The sequence below is a fragment of the Balaenoptera borealis genome, assembly GCF_965194805.1.
Source record: "Balaenoptera borealis genome assembly, chromosome: 2".
Taxonomy (NCBI): domain Eukaryota; kingdom Metazoa; phylum Chordata; class Mammalia; order Artiodactyla; family Balaenopteridae; genus Balaenoptera; species Balaenoptera borealis.
In genome coordinates, this window is record NC_138867.1 from 5,027,921 (window position 1) to 5,049,809 (window position 21,889).

General features: G+C 42.5%; 1 protein-coding gene and 1 long non-coding RNA gene across 4 annotated transcripts in view; one reads left to right on the forward strand and one right to left on the reverse strand.

The window, feature by feature from the left end:
* The window catches only part of ICE1 (interactor of little elongation complex ELL subunit 1), a 57,852-nt gene extending 38,827 nt beyond the window's left edge, over positions 1-19,025 (forward strand). For 2 of the 3 annotated variants that reach the window (XM_082380308.1, XM_082380307.1), the window contains 6 exons: positions 398-566; positions 3,154-3,314; positions 6,149-6,339; positions 8,217-8,323; positions 14,573-14,671; positions 17,975-19,025. In XM_082380308.1, the coding sequence (XP_082236434.1) occupies positions 398-566; positions 3,154-3,314; positions 6,149-6,339; positions 8,217-8,323; positions 14,573-14,671; positions 17,975-18,156 (909 nt within the window). In that variant the 3' untranslated portion in view covers positions 18,157-19,025. The remainder of the gene's footprint in view (positions 1-397; positions 567-3,153; positions 3,315-6,148; positions 6,340-8,216; positions 8,324-14,572; positions 14,672-17,974) is intronic. The other variant, XM_082380309.1, reaches the window with a different exon arrangement.
* The window catches only part of LOC309623421, a 720,194-nt gene that overhangs the window by 370,149 nt on the left and 328,156 nt on the right, over positions 1-21,889 (reverse strand). The window lies entirely within an intron of this gene.

The following is a 21,889-nucleotide window of genomic DNA, read 5'->3' on the forward strand; positions in this document are numbered from 1 at the left end:
TCAGAAAACAAGAATGGGAGTAGAATTCGAGTGGATTTAATACACACATACAGATTATTTTAGTAAAAACCAAAAAGTGGTCATTTGTAGGAGTGGTGGTAGTGACAGTAGGCATCCAGGTGCCCTGGGACTCGCCCCGTGGCCCCTGCAGCCCCACTGACCCCCGGCCGCCGACAGGCGTGGGCTCTCTCCTCCCCGAGCCTCACGGCTTTCCCTGCTAAAGCAAGTTACCACGGTGGGTGTTGTCCTCTACTCTCTGAGACAGGGCATGTTTTATCTTTCCAACTTTCCAAAAGGTACTTAATTTTGTAACTTTTAGCTGGTCTTTAGTAGGCTGAAGATAAGTATCAGTGTACATTGCCTTTTCGTTTTTGTTTTTTTGTTTTTTCCAATTCAGCCTTTAGCAGAGTGCTTGCTTCACTCTATTCTCTCAGAACTCAGAATTCAGAAGATGTCTGTGGAGCACAATTACATCCACGCCCTCTGCAGAGTGTATGTGGGTATTTGTCGGCAGCTGGGAGACTTGGAAAGAGCTCGCTTGTTTTGCTACAGCCTACTTAAGGAAGGTATGTTTAGATGGCGACATTCTTGTATTGAACACGGGTTGTTGCTTTTTTATCTGCTTATATGTGCATCTGTATTTTCAGCTAAGGTATTGCTGTGTATCTTTTAAAATCATGTTGTCTTGTGCATTTGCCAGAAGGCATGAAGAGCCTTAGCTATAGACCCAGCTATACCTGGTTTTCAGTGGGAGAATTTGTGTGACTTAAGCTCACTTCGGTCAGTATATACATTTCCACTTGTGTATAAAAGTGTATGTCTCATTAGTGTGTATCGGTTTTATTCCTTGTGCAGCTACTTTAGAGTCAGATATAGTTGACACAAGATAATGGAATCATTTTAAAGTGACAAACCGCTCTGCTCTGTTACTAGCTGGAAAGGGCAGAAACGCTAAGATGGATTCATAAGCTCATGGAAAGAAGAGTTTCAGGGAGAAATGGAAAGGAGGGCTGTCCTTTGATTCTCTTTTCCTTTTACTACTATTTCTTAAGTCTATTAATGGAGCAAATAGGACTCCCTCTTCATATCAGATCATCAGTGGAAACATTTTAATATAGCAAAGTGATACACAAATGGAATTTAATGCTACATCAGAGAGTCTTATCTAGATTGCAAAGATTGATAATCTTTTACTACCATAGTGTTTATGGGGCTTAAATATCAGGATAATTGAATCTGTCACTTGCAGAGTTGTGAGTGAGGCTGCTGTGTTTGTTGCCCACTTCATTTATTTTTTCAGTCACTGACTTATTTAACAGATAGTTACGGGGTGCACATAAGTGTTAAGGCTTTTGATGGTGACCAAACCCAGGTATAGATACAGCCTTCCAGTGGGGCGCACACGTCAGGTTTTATCAGTGAAGGGCAGCAGGAAGCAGGGCGACAGGGTCTCTGCAGAGCCCAGGTGGGATTTCTGGTTCTTCCTCAGACACACCCAGCCCGCTCTCACCTCTGGGTCTTTGTAACAGGTTCTCTGTCGGGAAGCTTTTCCCTCTGCTTTGCTATGGTTACGCTGTTACCTTTTCGTTTGCTGTCTCTTTCCTCTACTAGGTCACGTACTCTGTAAGGACAGGGATTTTGTTTGTCTTGTTCCTACTACATCCTCACCCCAGAAGAATGTGTTGTATGCTCTCGTTAAGTATATGTTGAATGAATGACTTGTGCTGTGGAAGGTGGGTTTGAGAGAGTCTCAGGGGTCAGGGAAGCTTTGCTCCTCGGAGTGCCTTTTGAACTTAGATGTGAAGATAAAAGTGAGGGAGAGAATTCCAGGCAGAGGGAACAGCATGTGGAGTCCTGAGACAGGAGGAAGTATAATCAGATAAGCACAAGGTTTCCAAAGTAACAGATCAAAATAGTGCAGTGAGTTTATGCTTTGAGTTACCCTCTCTCTATACACCCTGCAGTGTTAGATAAAATAGAACAGAGAAAACGAAAAAGATGCGGCGTCATGCCAAACAAGATACAAATCTTCCTGTTGACTGATACAACCAGTTGCGAAACACTTCGACAGTTTTTTATAAAATTAAACAGTTTATCATATGACACAGATATGTCACTCTCGGGTACTTACTCAACAGAAATAGAGACATATCCACATATCCATATACAGTTCACAGGTATTCAGAGCATCTTAATTCATAATAGCCCATGTTTGGAAACAAAGGTCCATCAGGAGTTGAATGAAAAACCAGTGTGGTATATCAAGCAATTGGAATACTACTCAGACAGACGAGGAAAGGGCTAGTGATGCGTGCGGCAACATGGATTTTGCTGAGAGGGGGATGCCAGACAGAAAAGGGTGCATGCTTTACGAATCTCTTCATAAATATTTGAGAAAAGGCACATGTGCAGAGTGACAGTAAGCAGATCAGGCTTGTCTGTATTTGGGACGAAGTGATTCACTGAAAGGGTCAGACCACGGGAATTTGGGATGAAGGAAATGTTCCATCTGTGGGTTGTAGTGGGGGTTACATGGGTGTGTTCATTTGTCAAAATCCTTCAGACTGTCTGCTTAAAGAGTGTATTTTATTGTGTGTAAGCTGTGCCTCGATTAACTTGATTAGACAGACAGAAAAGACAAGCCGTGGCGTTGGAGAAGGTATTCATAAGAAATGGATTATCAGTCATAATTTATAAAAAAAAATCCCTTCATACCAAAAGCCTTAGGTGTTCTTCAAGTGAGTTCTGTCTTGTAAATGCATAAAACATGGCCTGAAAGGACACGCACCAAATGGGCGGGTTCTGGGTGCAGGGTCTGGAACGTGCGAGAGGAGGTTTGCCTTCTCTCCTTGTTTTGGAGTTTATTGCTCTTTTCTACAGTGGTGTATACTCATGCACTGTGTTTCAAATTCTATTAAAGTTGGCCAAAGGGAAAGAAAGGTTGGCTGGGGGGGCGGGGGGAGGGGAGGGATGGGTGGGAGAGATGGAGAAGCAGAGTTGAAATAACTGAGGCTGGGGCCTCGTCAGGCTTCCTCCCTTTAGCTTTAGGTGGCCCTGCTGTGCACAAGGGGAAATTATTCAAATATATTCTTAGTTTGTCATTTATTCACTTAATCAGACATAAAGGTGTATTATCTTGTTTTTTTCTCATAGATTTTCCAGAGTCTGAAAAATTGACCTTGTTCATTGCAAACATGTGGCATGATATATTTATCTCTCAATCGGTGATTAATAAGGCAATGCAGTTGGTAGCCAGGCAACGCGCTAAAGGAGAAGTTTTGAACTGTTTGCGAGCTTTCCTCAATTGGGAGAAGGTGAGGTTTCTTTTTTTGTAATACTGTACTTGTAGGTCTTATATAAATGTTATTATTTGGTTTTGTATTAGTTTGTGAGCATTTCAGAGATATTATTCTTCATATCAGATCCTTTAAAATAACATTTTAGTCTAAGCTTATGCATTTTGTTCATTAAGTATGCATGAGACACTTTGGGAGAAGTTGTAGACCTGTGTGCTGTGTTAATTGAACAAAGTTTCTTTTGTGTACTAATTTATGGCTGATGAAATCTATACATGTGCATATATATGTGAGGGCTCGGAGGAGGTGCACATCATTTGCTTCTATAGTAGGTACTTAGGTGAAAAAATTGGTATCTCAATTCCTTCCTGTTACGATTTTTTCTGAATCTAATGTTCTCTGTTTTTCTTTCCAGTTGATGGAATTTGTGTTTGTTCTAAGTATTGTGTTCCATATTTTCTTTCATTATCTTATTTTCTTTAGTGACTGATATGTTAATATAGTATCTAGATTAGTGTTCTTTTCTTCATAGATTTTCTCTAATGAGAATCGCTGGTTGCTGAATTGCTAGTGGTAATCTTTAAGAAGAGGTATTGAAGTCAGTGAGGGGTTGACTTTCACTTTGTTCTGCCCTTTTTAATGACTGTATTGCTGTCCTCTTTTAAAAAAATTCTGGCTTATGCATGTAGTCGACTTTTGTATGTCATTTTGCTTTCCTTTTTAGTACTTTCTGATGTTACTCTTCATTAGACTTTTATTTTCTTATAAAAAGAAAAGGAAAGGGCTATTGGCGGATAAAAAGTTAGGGAATTTTAAAAAGCAAGTCTGTAATTATCTCTTCATCAATCCACCTAGACAAGCCAGAGTGTATTGGTGTGAGGTACCATCAGACTCCAGTCCCTTAGCAGTGAGAAGAGCATCCGTACACGCATGTCCGCCCTCGGCGGTTACCTGCAGGGCCACTCCTGTCCCTGCTTGGTCCGCCTGCTTGCGCACTGGAGGCTTCTCCTTTGTCCTGTCCAGGATGAAGCCGGACATGTTTGGATGATAAAACATGATTAATGAAGGAGGTAGAATTTTAATAAGTGTGTTTAGCCTGTATCATATCAAATAAAAATATAAAGTCAAAGCTATTAAAAAAAAAAGAGGAATACTTGGGGGGGGGGGAAAATACCATTATAGTACAAGACTTCCAAATTCTATCCTACAGAACTCAATAGGTGTGAAGCACAAAAATAAGTAAAGAGTTAGTGGAATTCAACAATATAAAAAGTAAACTTGAATGAAGACTGTATTTTTTCATATGTCTGTGACATTTGCAAAAACCAGTCATGCATTTGACCTTAATTTTTAAAAAGTAAAGAGTCTGCACTCAATTCTCTGGCAATGACTCGGTAAAATTAGACAAAGAATTAAAAGATTCTATAAAAATTCCCTGGAGATCGAGATACACAGTCCTGGACAATCTGTGAACAAATAGAAACTCAGAAGTAAAATCACAGTATTTGGTATGAAAGGAAAACCCTTCATACCGAAGACCTCTCGTTTTTGGAAAACTTACAACTCATTGAAATAGTTTAAATGTCTTCATTATTAAACAAGTAATAAATAAAGTTCCCTGATAATCATCTTAAAAATTAAAAATTTGAGAAGGAATCCAGAAAAAAAATATAGTTTAAAAGGTGTAATAGTAATGAAGTAGAGAACAAAAAAAAATTGCTTTTAAAAAATACTAATAAATCAGGTAACTCAGTTCAGATTAATGTAAAAAGAGAAAAGCAAAAATGTTCAAGATTTCAGAATGAGAGAGGCAGTGTGAGTAGAGATGGAGGGTGAAGAACGAGAAGACTGCCGCCTACAGCTTCATAGCAGGTTCGGAAACCGAGGATGGTTCCTTAGCAACATAAAAATGGTCAAAATTGGCTTTAGGGGTAAAACACTGGAGTAAACCAGTTGTTTTCCATTTTAAAAGGTTGAAAAGGTGACTAAAAATTTAGTATACAAGAAGCGTGTATAGATTTCATCTGAATTTAATCTTTAAAGAACCAACTAATTCCAGTCTTTTTCAGGTGTAAGAGGAGATTGAAAGCCCCTTGTTCATTTTTAATAACAAAACCCAATAAAAAAAGAAAAAAATTATAAATCCACTGCTGGGTATGTACCCAAGGAAAGTCAAATTTATGTCCACAAAAAGGCTTGTACATGAATGTCCAAAGCAGCATTATTAATTACAGCCTAAAGCTGGAAGTAACCCAGATTTCTATCAATAGGTGAATGGACAAACTGTGGTATATCCATACAGTGGATTCCTACTCGGCAGTAAAAAGGGGTGTTCAAGCTACCTATATGTGCAAGAACGTGGAAAGATATCAAAAAAGCATGCATAGGTGTAAAAGAAGCCAGACAGAAGAGTCTAGTACAATCTGATTCAATTTTACGAATTTCTGGAAAAAGCAGACTGATATCTAGGGTCAGAAAGATGACAGAATGAATTTATTGAAGAATTTTTTAAAGATTAAAAATTGTTTTTTAATAAAACTTTAATTCTCTGATTTCAGTTAATGAAAATTTGCATTCCTATCTGGATTGCAGTATCTTTCCTACCTGACTGGATTCTGCATTCTGCTTGGAGCTTTTTTATCTGGCCTGTCAACCACCATTGTATAGTCATTTTAGGACAGATGTTATGACTAAGATAAACATAGTTCTTTATTCAAAATAACTTTCAAAAGGTGTCCTTGAAAATTAAATGATTATTCATCTGATGCTTGTTAATACTCTTTGAGATCACCCACATGAGATATGTTATATTTGAAACTCTAAATTTTCTTTTTTTTTACCTTATTTGCTAGAATGCTCCTGCAGATGTTGGCTTCATGGTTTCAAAGCTGCTTTTGACCATACAGTTATGTCCAAAAACAGAATTTCAGTCCAGTGAAAGATTTGGCGAAGACCTAAGTGATAACACTTGGGAGTACATATGTGCCATTGATCTGCTCTGCTGCCATCAGAAGTGGATTTGGACACATGACAACATTATAAGGTACAGGGCTATTCTGCTAACTTAAGTTGGGTTATTTGAATTGTCAGGTAGTCTGTTCAGTGATTGCTGAATTGTGGTTTGAACCATTTTTGCTGTTTAAGGCAGCTGAAACATTTGCAAAGCACATTTTGATTTGATTTGAGTAAGAGTTAATAAAACTACTCTTAAATGCCAGTGTCACTGCCACATCCCCTCGCTTTATTTTTTTATGGTACCTTTCACTACTTTTCACTGTATTCTCTTATTACTAAAGGAAAATGAACCTCATGCAGGGGGCACTTTGGTCTCCCTGGCCTCCGCCGGCGCGTAGAGAGGGCAGCGCCCACACAGGAGAGGTGCTCAGCGAATACGTGTAGATTGAAATGTGATGGTCATTATCTTAATGTACAGATACTATGGAAAAGCCCACAGGAACAGAAATACTCAAAATTCTGGGTCAGCAGCTCTTCTCACTGGGGTTTCAGGAGAGAACTGGGCCTGTTAATGCTCAGGCGTCCATTTTATGTAATGAATTAACTTTTCTCTGTTCATCTATCTATGCAGCATGTTTGGAGAGTGGAGAAAGTAGTCAAATAACTAACTGTTCTGCAGTTAATTACAACCCGTAATTTTCTTAAAACCCTGACTGAGAAAGGCTGGTTTAAAGGGGTTTATCACATTGAAAAGGATTCACCAAAGGATTAATAATAGTCTGTATCTTTGAGACACCTGAGGAATATATTCTGTGGAAATCTGTTCTCTTGTTTTCCCTTCTTAACACTCGGGAAAGATTATACATCTGAATGTCAAATAATAGGTAATTGAATTATGGAATGTCTATATAATGAGATACAGCCATATTAGAATAAATAGCTATACATGGATTTTTATATACTGACACGAAAGTGTTTTTCAGTCTGTTACTAAGAAAGTGCCAGGACAGTCTGTTCGGTGCTGTCTGGGGGATGATGTGTGTGAGTGGCTACCCTGGGCCTCATCTTCCTGGAAGCCCAGGAGGCAGGGGCCCTTCTTTCCCCAGTGACAGATGAGACCACCGGGGGTGGTGCCAGTCACAGGTGCTTTGTCCAGGGTCCCCCCGCTGGCGGTATGGACAGAGTGTTGGATATCAGGATCTCTGCCTGGGCGATTCCAGACCCTGATTCCTAAGCACTGCAGTCACTTTGACTGTGGTTTTTACATACATGCAAGCATAGAAGTCTGTGGGAGGAAAAGCCCCAAATTAAAAGAGTGATAGTTATCTGAGAATGTGTTTTTAACGTACATTTTCCTTTCATTTGTCTGTATTTAACTTTTCTAATATTATAAATACTATGTAAGAAGTTAATACATTTTTGAAAAGAGAGCAAAGAGGAATTGCCACTGTTTTCAGTCAGTAGATCTAGTTTCTTTAACCCATGTAAAGTGTGGTTCATTTCCTCTGGTTTAGTTCTTTGTACAAAATATAGCCTGTTTGTCCTTGCTTCACCCCGGGAAACTAGGCTTCTAGAACGCAGGTGCCACCTTATGTCTGGATGGTCCACGTGAGGATCCAGACTCTGCTGCTTCCAGGTCTGTGACTTGGGGGCATTGTTCAGCATCTCTCCGCTAAAGCCTTGTGAAAAGGGTTAAATAGAATAAAGATGCAAGCATGGGTGTTTGCAGCCTTTTTAAAGCCACTGTAAGCACAGAGATCCTGAATAGTTGGAAAGTTTGTGAGCTTTCATTGTCTGTTCTCATGTTAGCCAAAAATGCTACATCTTTAAAAGTTCCTCCTCTTCACTAATTGTCTCCTATGGACCATTTTTAAGATAAGTTCTTCTTAATGTTTGAACGATGGTGGGTGAGCATACTTTCATATACATACATACATGTATATATTTGTTGTTGTTATTTTGTAGTAAGGAGCTGTGGCCTGTAATGGATAAGTGGATAAAATACAGAAAAGGACATGCAAACATTGCATACACTCCTGATATTATCATAGCGTCAATACTGAGGCTCATTGGTGAGTTGTCTGTTGTATTAAATTTGTTCTTGTTATTGATGATATCTTGGTGAGAGAATAAGTGTGTAATAATATATTTTGACTGAAACTTCACTATAGTAACTGACTTTACAGCCACCAGAGTAGGTACTTTTGCACTAAATTAATTTTCATTACTCATACTTTCCTTTGTAAATTAACATTTTATTCACCTTTTTCAGATTTAAGATTTTTCATGTTAGTACATTTTATTTATAATTGAACTCTTGATTCCCAGATATTAATTTTAATATACACACATGCACACACTTGCATATACACTCCAGGATACATAAATTGCTATAAATTACAGTTAATTTGATTTTTAAAATAAGTAGATACTTAATCCCTGCTTGCACCCCAGATGTTTTTTTTCATACTCGCTCAATAAGGATAACTATGTACTTCTATAATTGGGAACTAGTTTTATTTTGTTTCTGTAAATTGTAAGCTGAATAAACAAATTAAAATCATTGTTTAAAAATACTTTAAGTGAAATACAGATTCTTTTTAATCTCAGATCTAAAGAGGACCTCAGTGGCCATTTAGTTCTGCGCCTCCCTTTCACCCACAAATCTTTATTTTTTATTTTTACTTATTTTTTCTTTTTTTGCCCCATCTCTGACAAACTGCTCTCCAGTCCAGGGCATCATTATCAGTGATGAGGTTTGTTCATTATTAGAAGACTCTCTTTACTTTGAAGTGACTCCTCTATCTGCCATGTATTGATTGCTTGAGGGCTGACAAAACAAGGTTCAGCCTATTTCTGTGTCAGGGCCCTTTAGATCCTTGGAGATAGTTATCATGACTTTTAAGTATATTTGGCGTTTAATTAATTAAAACTCCAAGCTAAAACCATTTGAAATAGGTTTGAGAATTTTTAAATCACGTAAGTCAGTCTTAATAAATGGACCACAGTAAGAAATACAATATCCCTGACTAATTTTATTACTGTATCTGCATTCCTGTACTGTGCACATTTTACATGCAAACATAGGAACATTGTGGTAAATAAATATATAAACTGGGTCTTGACAAAAACCTGGTTTCAAGGTGGACATCTAACAGTTTTCGCTGGAAGTAACCTAACATACACTTGGAGTTAAGATACAGAACATGAAAGCATGAAAGTGTAGAAGTGGAGATGACTAAGTTGCCCAGTGGGGGGCTTCCCTGAACGCCTCAGGTCCAGTGCCCTGAGGACCACTGTCCGTGCCAAGCGGGAGCAGCAAGGACACAGAAGGGCCAGTGACCTCATTTTCAGCCGTCAGCTGGTGGCATGTGTGTGTCTGGAAATTCTGATTTTGGTAGCAGCTTCTCTTATGGATGCAAGAAAGAATGTGTTTATACTTTGAACTAATTCATTCCAAATTGAGAAAGCTTTTTGAGAATTTAAGAAATTAGGAAAGGTGTTAGGTCTATAAATGCTTACATGTTGACCTAGATGAAGAATCTGTGGAATTTGCTGAAGAATACACTTCTGAAGTCACACTTATAAAATATGGTGTGATTTTTGCTGTTATCATTGCAGTGGTTGTTTCTTTGTGTACTTATTGACTGTAACAGGAAGGGAAGTGGGAGTGGGAGGCTGTGTTTCTGGTGGTCGACCCCACCTGCTCTGGGAAGCATGTGTGATGGAGGGTCGGCCTCACATGTCATTCTCCTCCTCAGTTAGCTTTTATCAGCTTTGGTTGATTGTCCAGACTGCCTGAAAAGCTTTTTTAAAATTACAAATTCTCAGGTTCCAGACAAACCCGCACAAGATTATAGAAATACTTTCGAATATATACCTTAAAAAGTAACTCATTTGTGAATTAAGAAGAATATGGCCATAGTTTATCTAAAAACAAGGATATATAATTGTAGGGAGAAAACCTGACTGGTAGTTTTAGTCAAACTCAGACTAATTTATTCTTTAAATCTTTAAAATATAGCTTTTGAGAAAATAATTTATAACATTTGATAATACATATTATTTAGAGTAGTATATGTATATTTACATAATTAGGAGTGATATAATAGTGATGTGTGTCATAGGAATAATGTATAATTAATATATAATTAACAATACTGTATAATAAAATTATAATATGTAAGTTAATAAATTTAGTTGAGAGGATGGCTAATTAGAAAGGAAGTGTAATGTCAAAAATGAGAGCAGACTCAGGACTGGCAGACCCTGCTGAGGTCCGCAGGTGGACCAGGGCAGGTCGAGCTCGTGTGAGTGAAAAGCCTGGCGTGGGGAGGGCGAGAGGGGCCACTGCGCTGTTCCCAGAGAGCCGGGGCTGAGCTTTGCTGGGAGTCTGTTGGCGCTGAAGGCACCCCCCCCCCCAACCCCCGAGCAAAGCAGGGGCTGGGGTCCCAGCGAGCAGCGGTGGGCGAGGGGGAGGGTGGAAGCAGGTGAGGCCTGCTCTGTCGACTGGGCGGAATCCTGAGAGGTGGCTTTAGGGGTGGGTGTGTGCTTTCCTTCCCACACAGCCCTCTGAGTTGGAGTTTGAACCGTTTCTAAGAAGAAACTCTGCTGGAGAAGCTTCTTGCAGTTTCTGAAGCTGACATTTACTAAAGAATTAAGCAAATGATTAACTTGGTTGGCTGTGATTTCTTAATAATAAATGAAGTCACACAGTAGGCATTCATAAAATAAAAGAATTGTCTGTATTCTTAACTCCAAATTTGTAATTCCTAATTGGATTTTTACCCCATAGGAAATAAAAACAGGCTATCTGGCAAAATGGTTCAGTGTTATCTAACGTTGGATTGGGGTATGAACACCGCTGTTAGCAATTGAAATGGTTACATGTGATTATTAAATGGGGTTTCTCTAACCTACCTTAACAGTAATGGATTAAAGAGCGTTTTGTGGAACATTTGGATTGCTCTGGACCCCTGGGCACGCGGAGGAGCGGGAGAGCCTGCTCCAGGCTGCTCGTGTCCTGGCGGAGTCGGGGCCTCTTTGGGGGGGCAGGAGGTAGGGAGGTGGTGAGCCCCTGTCTGAGGTCCCTGGGTGGGAAGGGAGCAGCAGAGTGGGGACGGCAGTCTGCCTGCCACTAGTCGCAGCGGAGTATAAAGGTATAGAATACCCCGTTTCGTGCCCCAAAGAGCTTTAAATTCTGAAATGGCCCACCTGGTGTTAGCAGAGCCTAGAAGCTAGGGTAACACTGTTTCTCACGTCAGGTGTTTGCACGTCAGGCCGCAATAGCCAGTGCTTGGTTGATTTCTGTCCAGTGTCTCACCTTGTCTTTCAGCTTTTCTTTGCAGTTGTCTTAACTCATCCTTTCCTTAACATACCTGCATCTGAAATCTTGATTGAAAACCCTGGGTAACTATCTTGCTCTGATCCCTGCCCTGTAGACTGGGTCTCACCTTCCCTAAGGCCGGCAAGCTCTCCTCCTCAGGCTTCTGTGAGTGGGGAGTATTGTCTTTGACATTGAGACTGACTCCACATTTCTTACTTGAATTTTAATATGTTGGCTGAACTGCCCTGGACTCACTCACCTCCTTCTGTAGAGGGACTTTTCTTCCCGTCTTATTTAGCAAATTTGTCCATCATCTTCGTCAGGTCATCATATATGTAAGCCTTTTCCCCCAAACCATATACCTCAGACTCATGATCTCCTCTTATTTTATCTCTGATTTGCTCCGTTAACTTAAATAAAGCTTTATAAAACCCACTTCATTAAGCATTTTTAATTAAAAGAAAGGGAGCCATTATAATGCAGTCGTGTATTATCTGGAAACACATGCATATCCCATGGCCAAGTGGTCCCATAGCTGTGCTAGGCACACACACTGTGCCCTTCTCTGCTAATAGTCATGCATTGAATGCTCCCGATAGATTGTCTCAGAGGACAGGTCTGGTGACATGCAGTTATTAGCACTTTGATCTAATTGCAAGGAGATATCGAAGAGTGCTCAGTACCTAGAAATTTCTGATCTCTGAAGTATATTACTTTTCAGCCTGTGAAAGACTTCCTAAGGGATTATCCATATGTTTACAGTTTCATCCTGGACTAGGAATTAACTGGGGAGTCATTGATCAGTAGGAATTTACTGAATGTCTGCTGTCTATCACCACATTCAGGGTGCGTGTAACTAGCGCTAAGCTAGTTCCTATAGGGGATACAAAGTAATAAAGTCCCTTTAGTGTCCCGTGCCTCAGTTTCTCCATATTCAACACAGAGATGAGGCTGATGGGCTGGGTCACATCTAAGCCTGTGGGCTGTTTGTACTATTGAGAGAGAACATGGACACAGAACAGTGAGCATGCAGGATAATGTTGTCGTAAGAGCACACGAAGAGGACTTGGGTAAGACGGCATCCAAGGTGTGTCCCAGAACCCTCCTTCTGTGTAACAGCAGGGGCAAAAGGACATGAGGCCTGGCCGTGAGGGAGGCGCAGAGGCTTCCGCTTTGAAGCAAGCTAGTTTCCACAAGACCATTGGAATAAAGGAGGGTCCGGATGGGTGGGGACTAGGCGAGGAGTGTTGTCCTGTTTAGTCCCCTAGTGAGACCCCCAGAGAGGTTTTGTCACTCCAGGTTTTATGTGTCAATTATTGTACTAGAAATTAAAACTAGGAGTTTAAAAAAATGTTTACTATTCACTTAAAATTAATAGTAAGAAACTAATGTTAATATAAATGATATTTTTAATGAAAAACTATTTCCAAAACAAACAAAAATAAGAGTGAGCAGAACGGAACATTATCTTGCTGCAAACCTCTTCACTGTCTAGATTCATAGGAGAGCTGGTTTCCCATAGCTGCTCTGCATTCAGTCTCTGGCTGTATGTTGGTTTGGTTGAAGTATTTGGAGAAAGTCCAGTCTCATACAGATGTGTAGTTGATTAAAGGAGTATTTTAATAGCCTGCTCAAGTAATTGTGGATATTCTTCTTTGACACTGCAGTGGAACTCAGCAGGCGATGGTTTCTTAAAGGCTAGTTGCGGTGGGAGATCTGAAACCTCATCCGTGAACTTTGCTTCTCTGTTGCACCAAAGTGCCTGGGTCCACCTGCCTTGTTGAAGGGATCTTTTGCCCATTCATGATTTTGTAACATCACTTGGAAAACACTGATTTGTACAGATCTTCCGAATGTCAACAATATCAAGAAAGCAGACATTAATATCATCACTGATCTCATCAGAGAAATCTGGAGTATTTGAAGCTGTCAAGCTTAGGGTAGGCGGTGGAAGTTTTTCCAAAATTCTAATTTTGCTTAAGAGCTCAAATTTTATCATTGACAACAATGATAAATTTCCTTGCAGTGACAGGTTCACTTTACTCATTTTTGAGAAAATGTCTGTCTCGGTCTAAATAGCCATAGTTTGTCAGTGGTTCTTTCAGTGAAAAGTGGGTGGAGAAAGCACCCAGTTCCCCTCCCAGCTGAAGCAGTTGCACAGGTGCTTTTCCTGGAGAGAGTTGGGATGCCGAGGTGCCAGGGGTGTGCTTCATGTGCCCTTCCCGTCCCATCCGCGGAAGATCGCAGAGCGTGTGCTTAGGGGTCTAGATTTCATACGAATCATTGTTACCGGTTCACGAAGGACATTCTGAGTGAGTTAGCTTTTCCGACTGTGAGCTCCTGGCCATGGAGAGTGACCTCCATGTCACTGCCCTGACTGGTGCTGAGGGTCCAATAGTTTGATGGCCACTGCCTTTGCACTGTCAGGCTACGTCTCAGCACTGGAAGGAAAGCACGTCACTTCTTAGTGTCATTGGGAAAGCACAGTTTTGACCTTGAGGACCCCGGGGGTTTAGTAGAGCGCACTTGGGAGCTGCTGCTCTACGTGAGAACGGAGGTTGTGTTAGACAACTACGTTGTAACAGCAAACTGTGTCTTATATTTAGCCCGTTAACCCATAGAAGTTAGTCATTTCACTCTGAGCCTCCTAAAACCATTCATTCTGCTAAACCCCATTTATTATATGATAACTGGGAAAGCGACACATTGTGTATCTGTGTATCATCTGTATGTGTGAGTAACAGAAGAGATGATGAATCATTCAGTCAAAACAGCCCCCCACCCCAGGACGGATGGTGCTGTATTGAGTCCTGATGCTTTACTGTTTAATTTGTTTTCATTTAAGAATAGGTACCCATCTAACTTCAGTTCAGAATCCTGAAGCTTAATGTACGTGTTCAACGAAAAAAAACATAAGTTTTAAATTCTTATGAAAAGTTAACATTTAACCACAGATTGTTTACATATTGGTTTTTTTTTTTTTGCTTTTCCCTAGGTCGTTTAGGCCAGTTGGGTTTGAAGGAAGGGTTTCCATCAGCTGTGAAAAATATTAGTGCCGTTATTGGTATGTTTATACAGCATGCCCAGGATGAAGGTAAAACTTTTGTTGATTATAATTATTTTAAAATCATTTGCATTCCTCTTACTAAATCTGTTTTGAGTTCTTACTACGTGCCGTGCTCTGTGCATCTCTCAGTGCTTGGGGGTGAGGAGGTTGATCATGAAGCCACACTCTGCCCGCGTTCTCAGCACTGGCATTTGAACGTGTGTGGGTTTCCTGTTGTTTCAGTGGTAGACACTCGCCCTGTTGGGCAGCGCATCCCTAAGTAAGAGGAAACTCTCTTGTCGTCCTGGTGCTGACGTTCTGTCTCAGAAACTGTCGGTACTATCTTCATGCTGCCCTGTGACCTCCGACCAGTGACTCAACCTTAGCTGCCCGCAGAGGCCCGGCTGAAGTTGTGTCGTGATGACCAAGTGCGGTCACACGTGTGAAGCAGCGACCCCAGTGTGGCCTGGGTATCACTGAGTACTTAGCATCCCCAGAGAGCTTGGAAACTGGAGGCTTTTTGTGAGCCGGTCTTCATAGTAGTGGTTTCCTTTTCATTTGTATACCTCAGAGCATGTAATTTTATATTCTTATTCCTTTGTGGGAAGAGATTAAAACTCAAAAGTAACCCTTTGAAGCGATGAGTCTCATTTTTATTTGAATGTTATGCAATCGAGGAGTAATGCATCCTTTTTCAGAAATAAGGTGACCGTATGTGTGTGGATTTATCTCTGGGCTTTCTATCCTGTACCATTGATCTATATTTCTGTTTTTGTGCCAGTACCATACTGTCTTGATTACTGTAGCTTTGTTGCATAGTCTGAAGTTGGGGAGCCTGATTCCTCCAGCTCCATTTTTTTCTCAAGATTGCTTTGGCTGTTCACAGTCTTTTGTGTTTCCATACAACTTGTAAAATTTTTTGTTCTAAATGTAAGACCGGACACTATAAAACTGTTAGAGGAAAAACACTCTTTGACATAAACATAAACCACAGCAAGATCTTTTTTGACCCACCCCCTGGAGTAATGAAAATAAGAACAAAAATAAACAAATGGGACCTAATTAAACTTAAAAACTTTTGCACAGCAAAGGAAACCATAAACAAGACAAAAAGACAACCCTCAGCATGGGAGAAAATATTTGCAAATGAAGCAACAGACAAAAGATTAATCTCCAAAATATACAAACAGCTTATGCAGCTCAATATCAAAAAAACAAACAACCCAATCAAAAAATGGGCGGAAGACCTAAATAGACATCTCTCCAAGGAGGACATACAGATGACCAAGGGGCACATGAAGGGATGCTCAACATCACTAATCGTTAGAGAAATGCAAATCAAAACTACAATGAGGTATCACCTCACACTGATCAGAGTGGCCATCATCAAAAAATCTACAAACAGTAAATGCTAGAGAGGGTGTGGAGAAAAGAGAACCCTCTTGCACTGTTGGTGGGAATGTAAATTGATACAGCCGCTATGGAGAAACAATATGGAGGTTCCTTAAAAAACTAAAAATAGAACTACCATACGACCCAGCAGTCCCACTGCTGAGCTTATACCCAGAGAGAAAACCATAGGTCAAAAAGACACATGCACCCCAGTGTTCATTGCAGCACTATTTACAATAGCCAGGACATGGAACAACGTAAATGTCCAACGACAGACGAATGGATAAAGAAGATGTGGTACATGTATATGTATACAGTGGAATATTAGCCATGAAAACGAACGAAAATGGGTCGTTTGTAGAGATGTAGATGGACCTAGAGTCTGTCATACAGAGTGAAGTAAGTCAGAAGGAGAAAAATAAATGTCATATATTAATGCATATATGCGGAATCCAGAAAAATGGTACAGATGAACCTATTTGCAGGGTAGGAATAGAGACGCAGACGTAGAGAACAGACATGTGGACATGGGGGGAAGGAGAGGGTGGGACAAACTGGGAGATTGGGAATGACTTATATACACTACCATGTATAAAATAGCTAGTGGGAACACTCTATAAAGCACAGGAAGCTCAGCTCGGTGCTCTGTGATGACCTAGATGGGTGTAATGAGGGGGTGGGAGGGAGGTCCAGGAGGGAGGGGATACATGTATACATATAGCTGACTCACTTCATTGTACAGCAGAAACTAACACAACAGTGTAAAGTGATTTTACTCCAGTAAAAAAAAATTAAAACAAAAAAAAGGAGTAATGCGGTTATACAGTTTCCATCGGAAACACACGGTGACATCTGAAATTTACATCCAAGATGATCTTAACGTGTAGGTTGTCTTCTGTGTCTAGGTACGCGGGCTTCAGTATCTGTGTCTTGCGGGCTCAGTAGTTGTGACTCACGGGCTCTAGAACACAGGCTCAGTAGTTGTGGCTCATGGGCTTAGTGGCTCTGCAGCATGTGGGATCTTCCCAGACCAGGGATCGAACCCGTGTCCCCTGCATCAGCAGGCAGATTGTTAACCACTGCACCACCAGGGAAGCCCGGGGAACGTAATTTTAAACCTGCTGTAGTACTGTCTACATCTACAGCATTAACATTTGAATGTGTGTGTTTTGTGATATTTATTTTTAAATAGTAGTAGTTTGCCCTATTCGGCATTGCATCACTAACAGTATATAGTGAATAATAAGTTTTAATGAAATAACTCCTAAATTTTTTAACTAAATGATTGAAGTGAATTTAACTAAAATTGAACTAAATTAAATTTGAATTAAATAACTCCTAAATAAACTTATACTTAATGAGAACTCTAATACACTGTAATCTCTAACCTAGCTATAGTCTACAATTAAATGCCATGATCAATAGTCATATACTATAATCTAGTGTGTAAGAGTATAGTATAAGCTATACTACATACTAAAAATTAGTTTTTCACTTGCTCTCATTTCATCATGTTTTTCATTTCCGAAGTCCACTTATAAACACTTCCAGGGGGTATAATGGAGTCATTTATTTGACAAATGCTTTGGGATCCACATTTTACTAAAACTTAAACACGAGAGTGTGATCCTTCCAGGACCACTTTGGAAAGCTTAGCACTGATCATGAGAGGGCGGGCGCTTCAGGCCCTGTACCCCTACTCCGGCTCGCTGTCCTCTGGGTACAGGCAGCGCCAGGAACCTGTAGAGAGCTGTGCAGCGTTTGGCTTTGTTTTTGTTTTCCATTTGCAGAAGGGATTTAAATGAACTTTTTCATTGTGTTTTTTTTTTTTTTTTAATATTTACTTTTCATTGCTGGAAGAAAGTATTTGTTGAATAGTATTTTATTAGATCAACAGCATGAACGTTTTGCATAACGAAGATTTTCTTATGTGATGACTGATGTGGAAATTCTTTTCAGACATACCGTGGGGTATCCAGCTGGCAGCCGTGTACGCCCTGTGTGACTTGAGTCCCAGCAACCCAGCGGAGATCTCCAAGATCCTGGAAGCCTGGCGCACGGAGACCTCTCGCCGCATCCCCTCCGCGGTGCTCAGCTCCCTGGAGGAGGTCAGCACCCTGTGTACGGAGGAGCGTGGCTGACGGCCCCGTGCTGTGCCCGGAGAAGTGCCTTCCCGCTGCCCGAGTGGAGACAGATCATCAGCTTCCAGGGTGCAGACTGGGGTTCCAGAGAGAGACGTCAGGGAGATACAAGTGCTGGGGGTGGAGGAGGAAGCAGGGGCTGCTTTCCCTAAACCGCACACATTTCACTTATGGCTGCTGTGATCACATGACATGGATTGTAATTTGTTGTGTCTTGGTCAAACAACAGAAACTTGAACTTAGCCCTTTTTTGCTGCAGAAAGTGTCCTTTTAGTCGCTTTTAAAAATTGAGTGGCGTTTTGTAATGAATTTAATGTAAAAACATTGATTTGGTTCCTGAGCCAATTTTGGACTTTGTGCCCAAATGACTGACTAGGAAAAGATGAGGAGGCCAAAGCAGTGCTACTCGAAGACTCTTCCACTGTCTTAGCTGGAGGTGGGCTACAGAGTTCCTCTCAAGGTGTAGAGTGCAGCTGATCAGAGTAAAACAGGGAGAGCCTTTAGAACTTACTTTAATGCATTTCTTCAGATCTCTAAAGTTCCTTGCAAATATTTAACTATGAATCAGGAAAAGGAGAGCTGAGGATAGAGGTCGCCGCGGGTGTTTGTACCTCACCGTGTACATACAGACGCAGCCGAGTGCGGGCAGGTCTCTGCATGTGCCGTGTATATATGGACAGCCTATAATGTGTCTCACATTTGATGATATTCCACTTTCGGAATTTTAGTATTTGTACATAGGAAATGGGTTTAATAACTCACCGTGGTCCTGATTTGTCTTATATTCATCATTTCTTAAAACTCTTGTATGTGTTTTTTATAATAAAAAATAAAAGTAAGCCATGCACACGATTGTCCTGATCAGTAAAGAGTGACACTTGGCCTTACTTCTGCTCCAACCAAAGATGAAGCCAATAGTCAGTGCCCACCAAAGACAGAGGAGGCGGCCTGCCAGAGGGACCTCCCTCCTGGACGGAGGCGTGGTCGATTGCCCGGGTGTGATGGGGTTTGAGTGCTCTCCCAGGTGCTCTTGGTGAGAGCGGATACCATGTGAGCGCTGGTTGGCCCTCAGTGTTGGATGTCTTTGTTTAGCTGCAGTTGCTACCCTTTAAAAATCACACTGGACAAGTACTTTGTTGCTTCTTCCTCCTGTTTTTTAAGTAATTATAACAAACTGAGATTTGTAAACGACTCTGCCTTGCCCTTTAGATGCTTTTTGTTGGGTGTTCCCTCTTTCTGCCTCTGTCTCTTGGGCCTGTGCTCTGTGCCAGGGCCTTGCTGGGAGGAGCTGGTGAAGAAAGTCAGGGCCAGGTTCTCACAGGCCTGTGATCTGTTGGTAGAGAGAACCCTGCACAGTCACCCCAATAAATCAACAGTCCAGATTTGGGGCTAAGTGTGGTGAGGGAGATGGAGCGATCTGCAGAAGAATAGCAGGGAGACTCCTCTCTTTCTGTTAGTCAAGGAGGGCCCCTCCGAGGAAGTAACATGTGAGCTAGGACCCGAGAGAAGGGCGCCCACCTTGAAAGGAGGGGACCCTGGAACGCGTCCCTCCCAGACAGGTGCGCCCGCTCCGAGAGGGGAGGAGCCTGCCGTGTGTGGGCAGGAGGCCGGTGTGGCCAGAACATACTGTGTAAGGGGGCGAGCGCCCTTGGTTCAGTGACACAGGTAACTGCCAGTCACTGGGACCTGGGCAGCCCTGGGCTCGGTCACGCTCCTAGGGAGATTTGAGCAGGTGTCACGGTTCACGGGGCTGTTCTGTGATGCAGGGCAGGAGAAGGGCAGGGCGGGAAGCAGATGTGTCAGGAGGCTGGGGGTTGATGCTGGTGGCCGTGCAGACCATCGGGGTGGATGGATGCCACACGGGTCTTGGAGGTGGGATCAATGCTGAGTTCGTGAACTGGGGGTGGTGGGCAGATAGGAATCAGGGTTCCCACAGCACCTGGGCTTGGGGACAGGAGCTCCGGGATTGGTGGTGAGAGTCACACGTCCTAGGCGTGTGTCTGGGACGTGAGACATCCAAGTGGAGGTGGCAGGGAGACTTTACAGGCGGAAGTCGAGTTCGGGCAAGGTGGGGACACAAGCTAGGAAGCTGATTGAGTTTGGAGGTTATTTAAAGCGCATGGTCACCTGGGGAGGAAGATGGCCTCCCTCACTTGGCAGGTCGTGTAATTTGAAGATGCGTGGGGGAGGGAGGAGGGAGAAACGCCGGGGAGGCAGGAGGTGGTGGCCAAGCACCTTGGCTCCTGCTACTTTGCCCGAGTCAGGGAGGCAAGAAGGCAGGCAGCTGGCCCCGGAGCTGCTTGAGGCTGCGAGGTCGGTGAGGAAGGGGGTGGCCGGTGGTTGGATTCTGCTTCCTGTGGGTGGCGGTGAGACAGGTGAGCGTTTCCCACAAACGACGGGCTTGGGGAGGGTTGCAGAGTGAAAGGGGGTAAGGGAGAGAGAGCAGGTCTGCACACGCAGTTTGGGGGTACATTTGCCTAGTGAATAGATTTGTCATAGGATTCAAAACGTTTTTTTAACCTCAACAGTTTGAGGTGTTCTTACTGGGTGGAGGGTAGGTGGCCCCTGCCGTTGGCTGCCGGCTGCCGTTGCTTGCCCACGAGGATGCGTGGCGCTTACGCGTCAGCATCCGCTCCCGATAACACCCAGGCCTGAGTTTGCCTGTCGTGCTGCGTCACTCGCAGAGGGTGAAACAGTTTTAAGCTGTGGTTAAATTTAATTCTGGTCCCCGGGCAGAACATGGTTGTAGAGTTTTATCACACACACACACGCAAAAAGGTAGGTAAACATTTGAACCTGTAGTTGGGTGGGGCTTTAGGCTGGCGTCAGTCTGTGCACCCAGGCGGCACAGGGGTCCTGGCGTCCTGGCTGGGTCCTGCACGCCCGGGGGCCTGGCCCTCTGTGCCTGCAGCCGCTCACGTGACTCGGGGGCCCGAGGAGCGGGCGGTGGCCGTGAGGAGGGCGTAGAGCAGCGTGGCCAGTGACCTTAAGGGACGTCTTGTCCCCATGCACCTCCTAGGGAGGCCCCAGCTTTTCCTTCCGAGCACAAATCAGCCTGGAGGTGACACTTCAGGCTGTAATCCCCCCCCACCCCCCTGAGAATACTTGGTCACATTGCTTACTTTGTTTTTTAAGAGAGGATGTGACAGCGTAACTGACAAATTTACGGTATTGATGGAAACCTGAAGGGTTTGCGCCGGGAGTGGAAGGAGCAGCGTGGTGCCGTTAGAGGGCGCTGTGGTCCCACCGTGAACAGCAGGGTCCAGGGCGCAAAGGGCCCCTCCTGTCTGCAGCCGGCGCGCTCCGGAGGACAGCTCTCTATTCATGCTGTAGGCTTCGAACGGAGTTAGTTTTACTGCCCAGACCCCTTATCTCCAGAAGTAAGTGGGAGAAGATGTGTGGAAAGGGTAGCTTGTAAAGCTGATGGAATTCAAGAGCACAGTAATACCCCCCCACCCCGCCCAAATAGAAGCAAATACTTTTCCAGCTTGGTCAGATTCTTTCCTGGATATTTTCTAACGATCCTAAAACAAAATGCTCTGACCAAAAATAAATAAACGAATAAACAAGTGGCGAGTGGGTGATAGTGATAGTGGGTGGGAGGTTCTGTGACACGGGCCTGATTAAGTCACCTGCCCACCTGGAGCGTGCTCAGTTCTTTACAAATAGCATTCCTAGAACCGTAGTACAGAGATTCATGAATGGGAGTCTAATCAACCTGCCTGACCAGGGC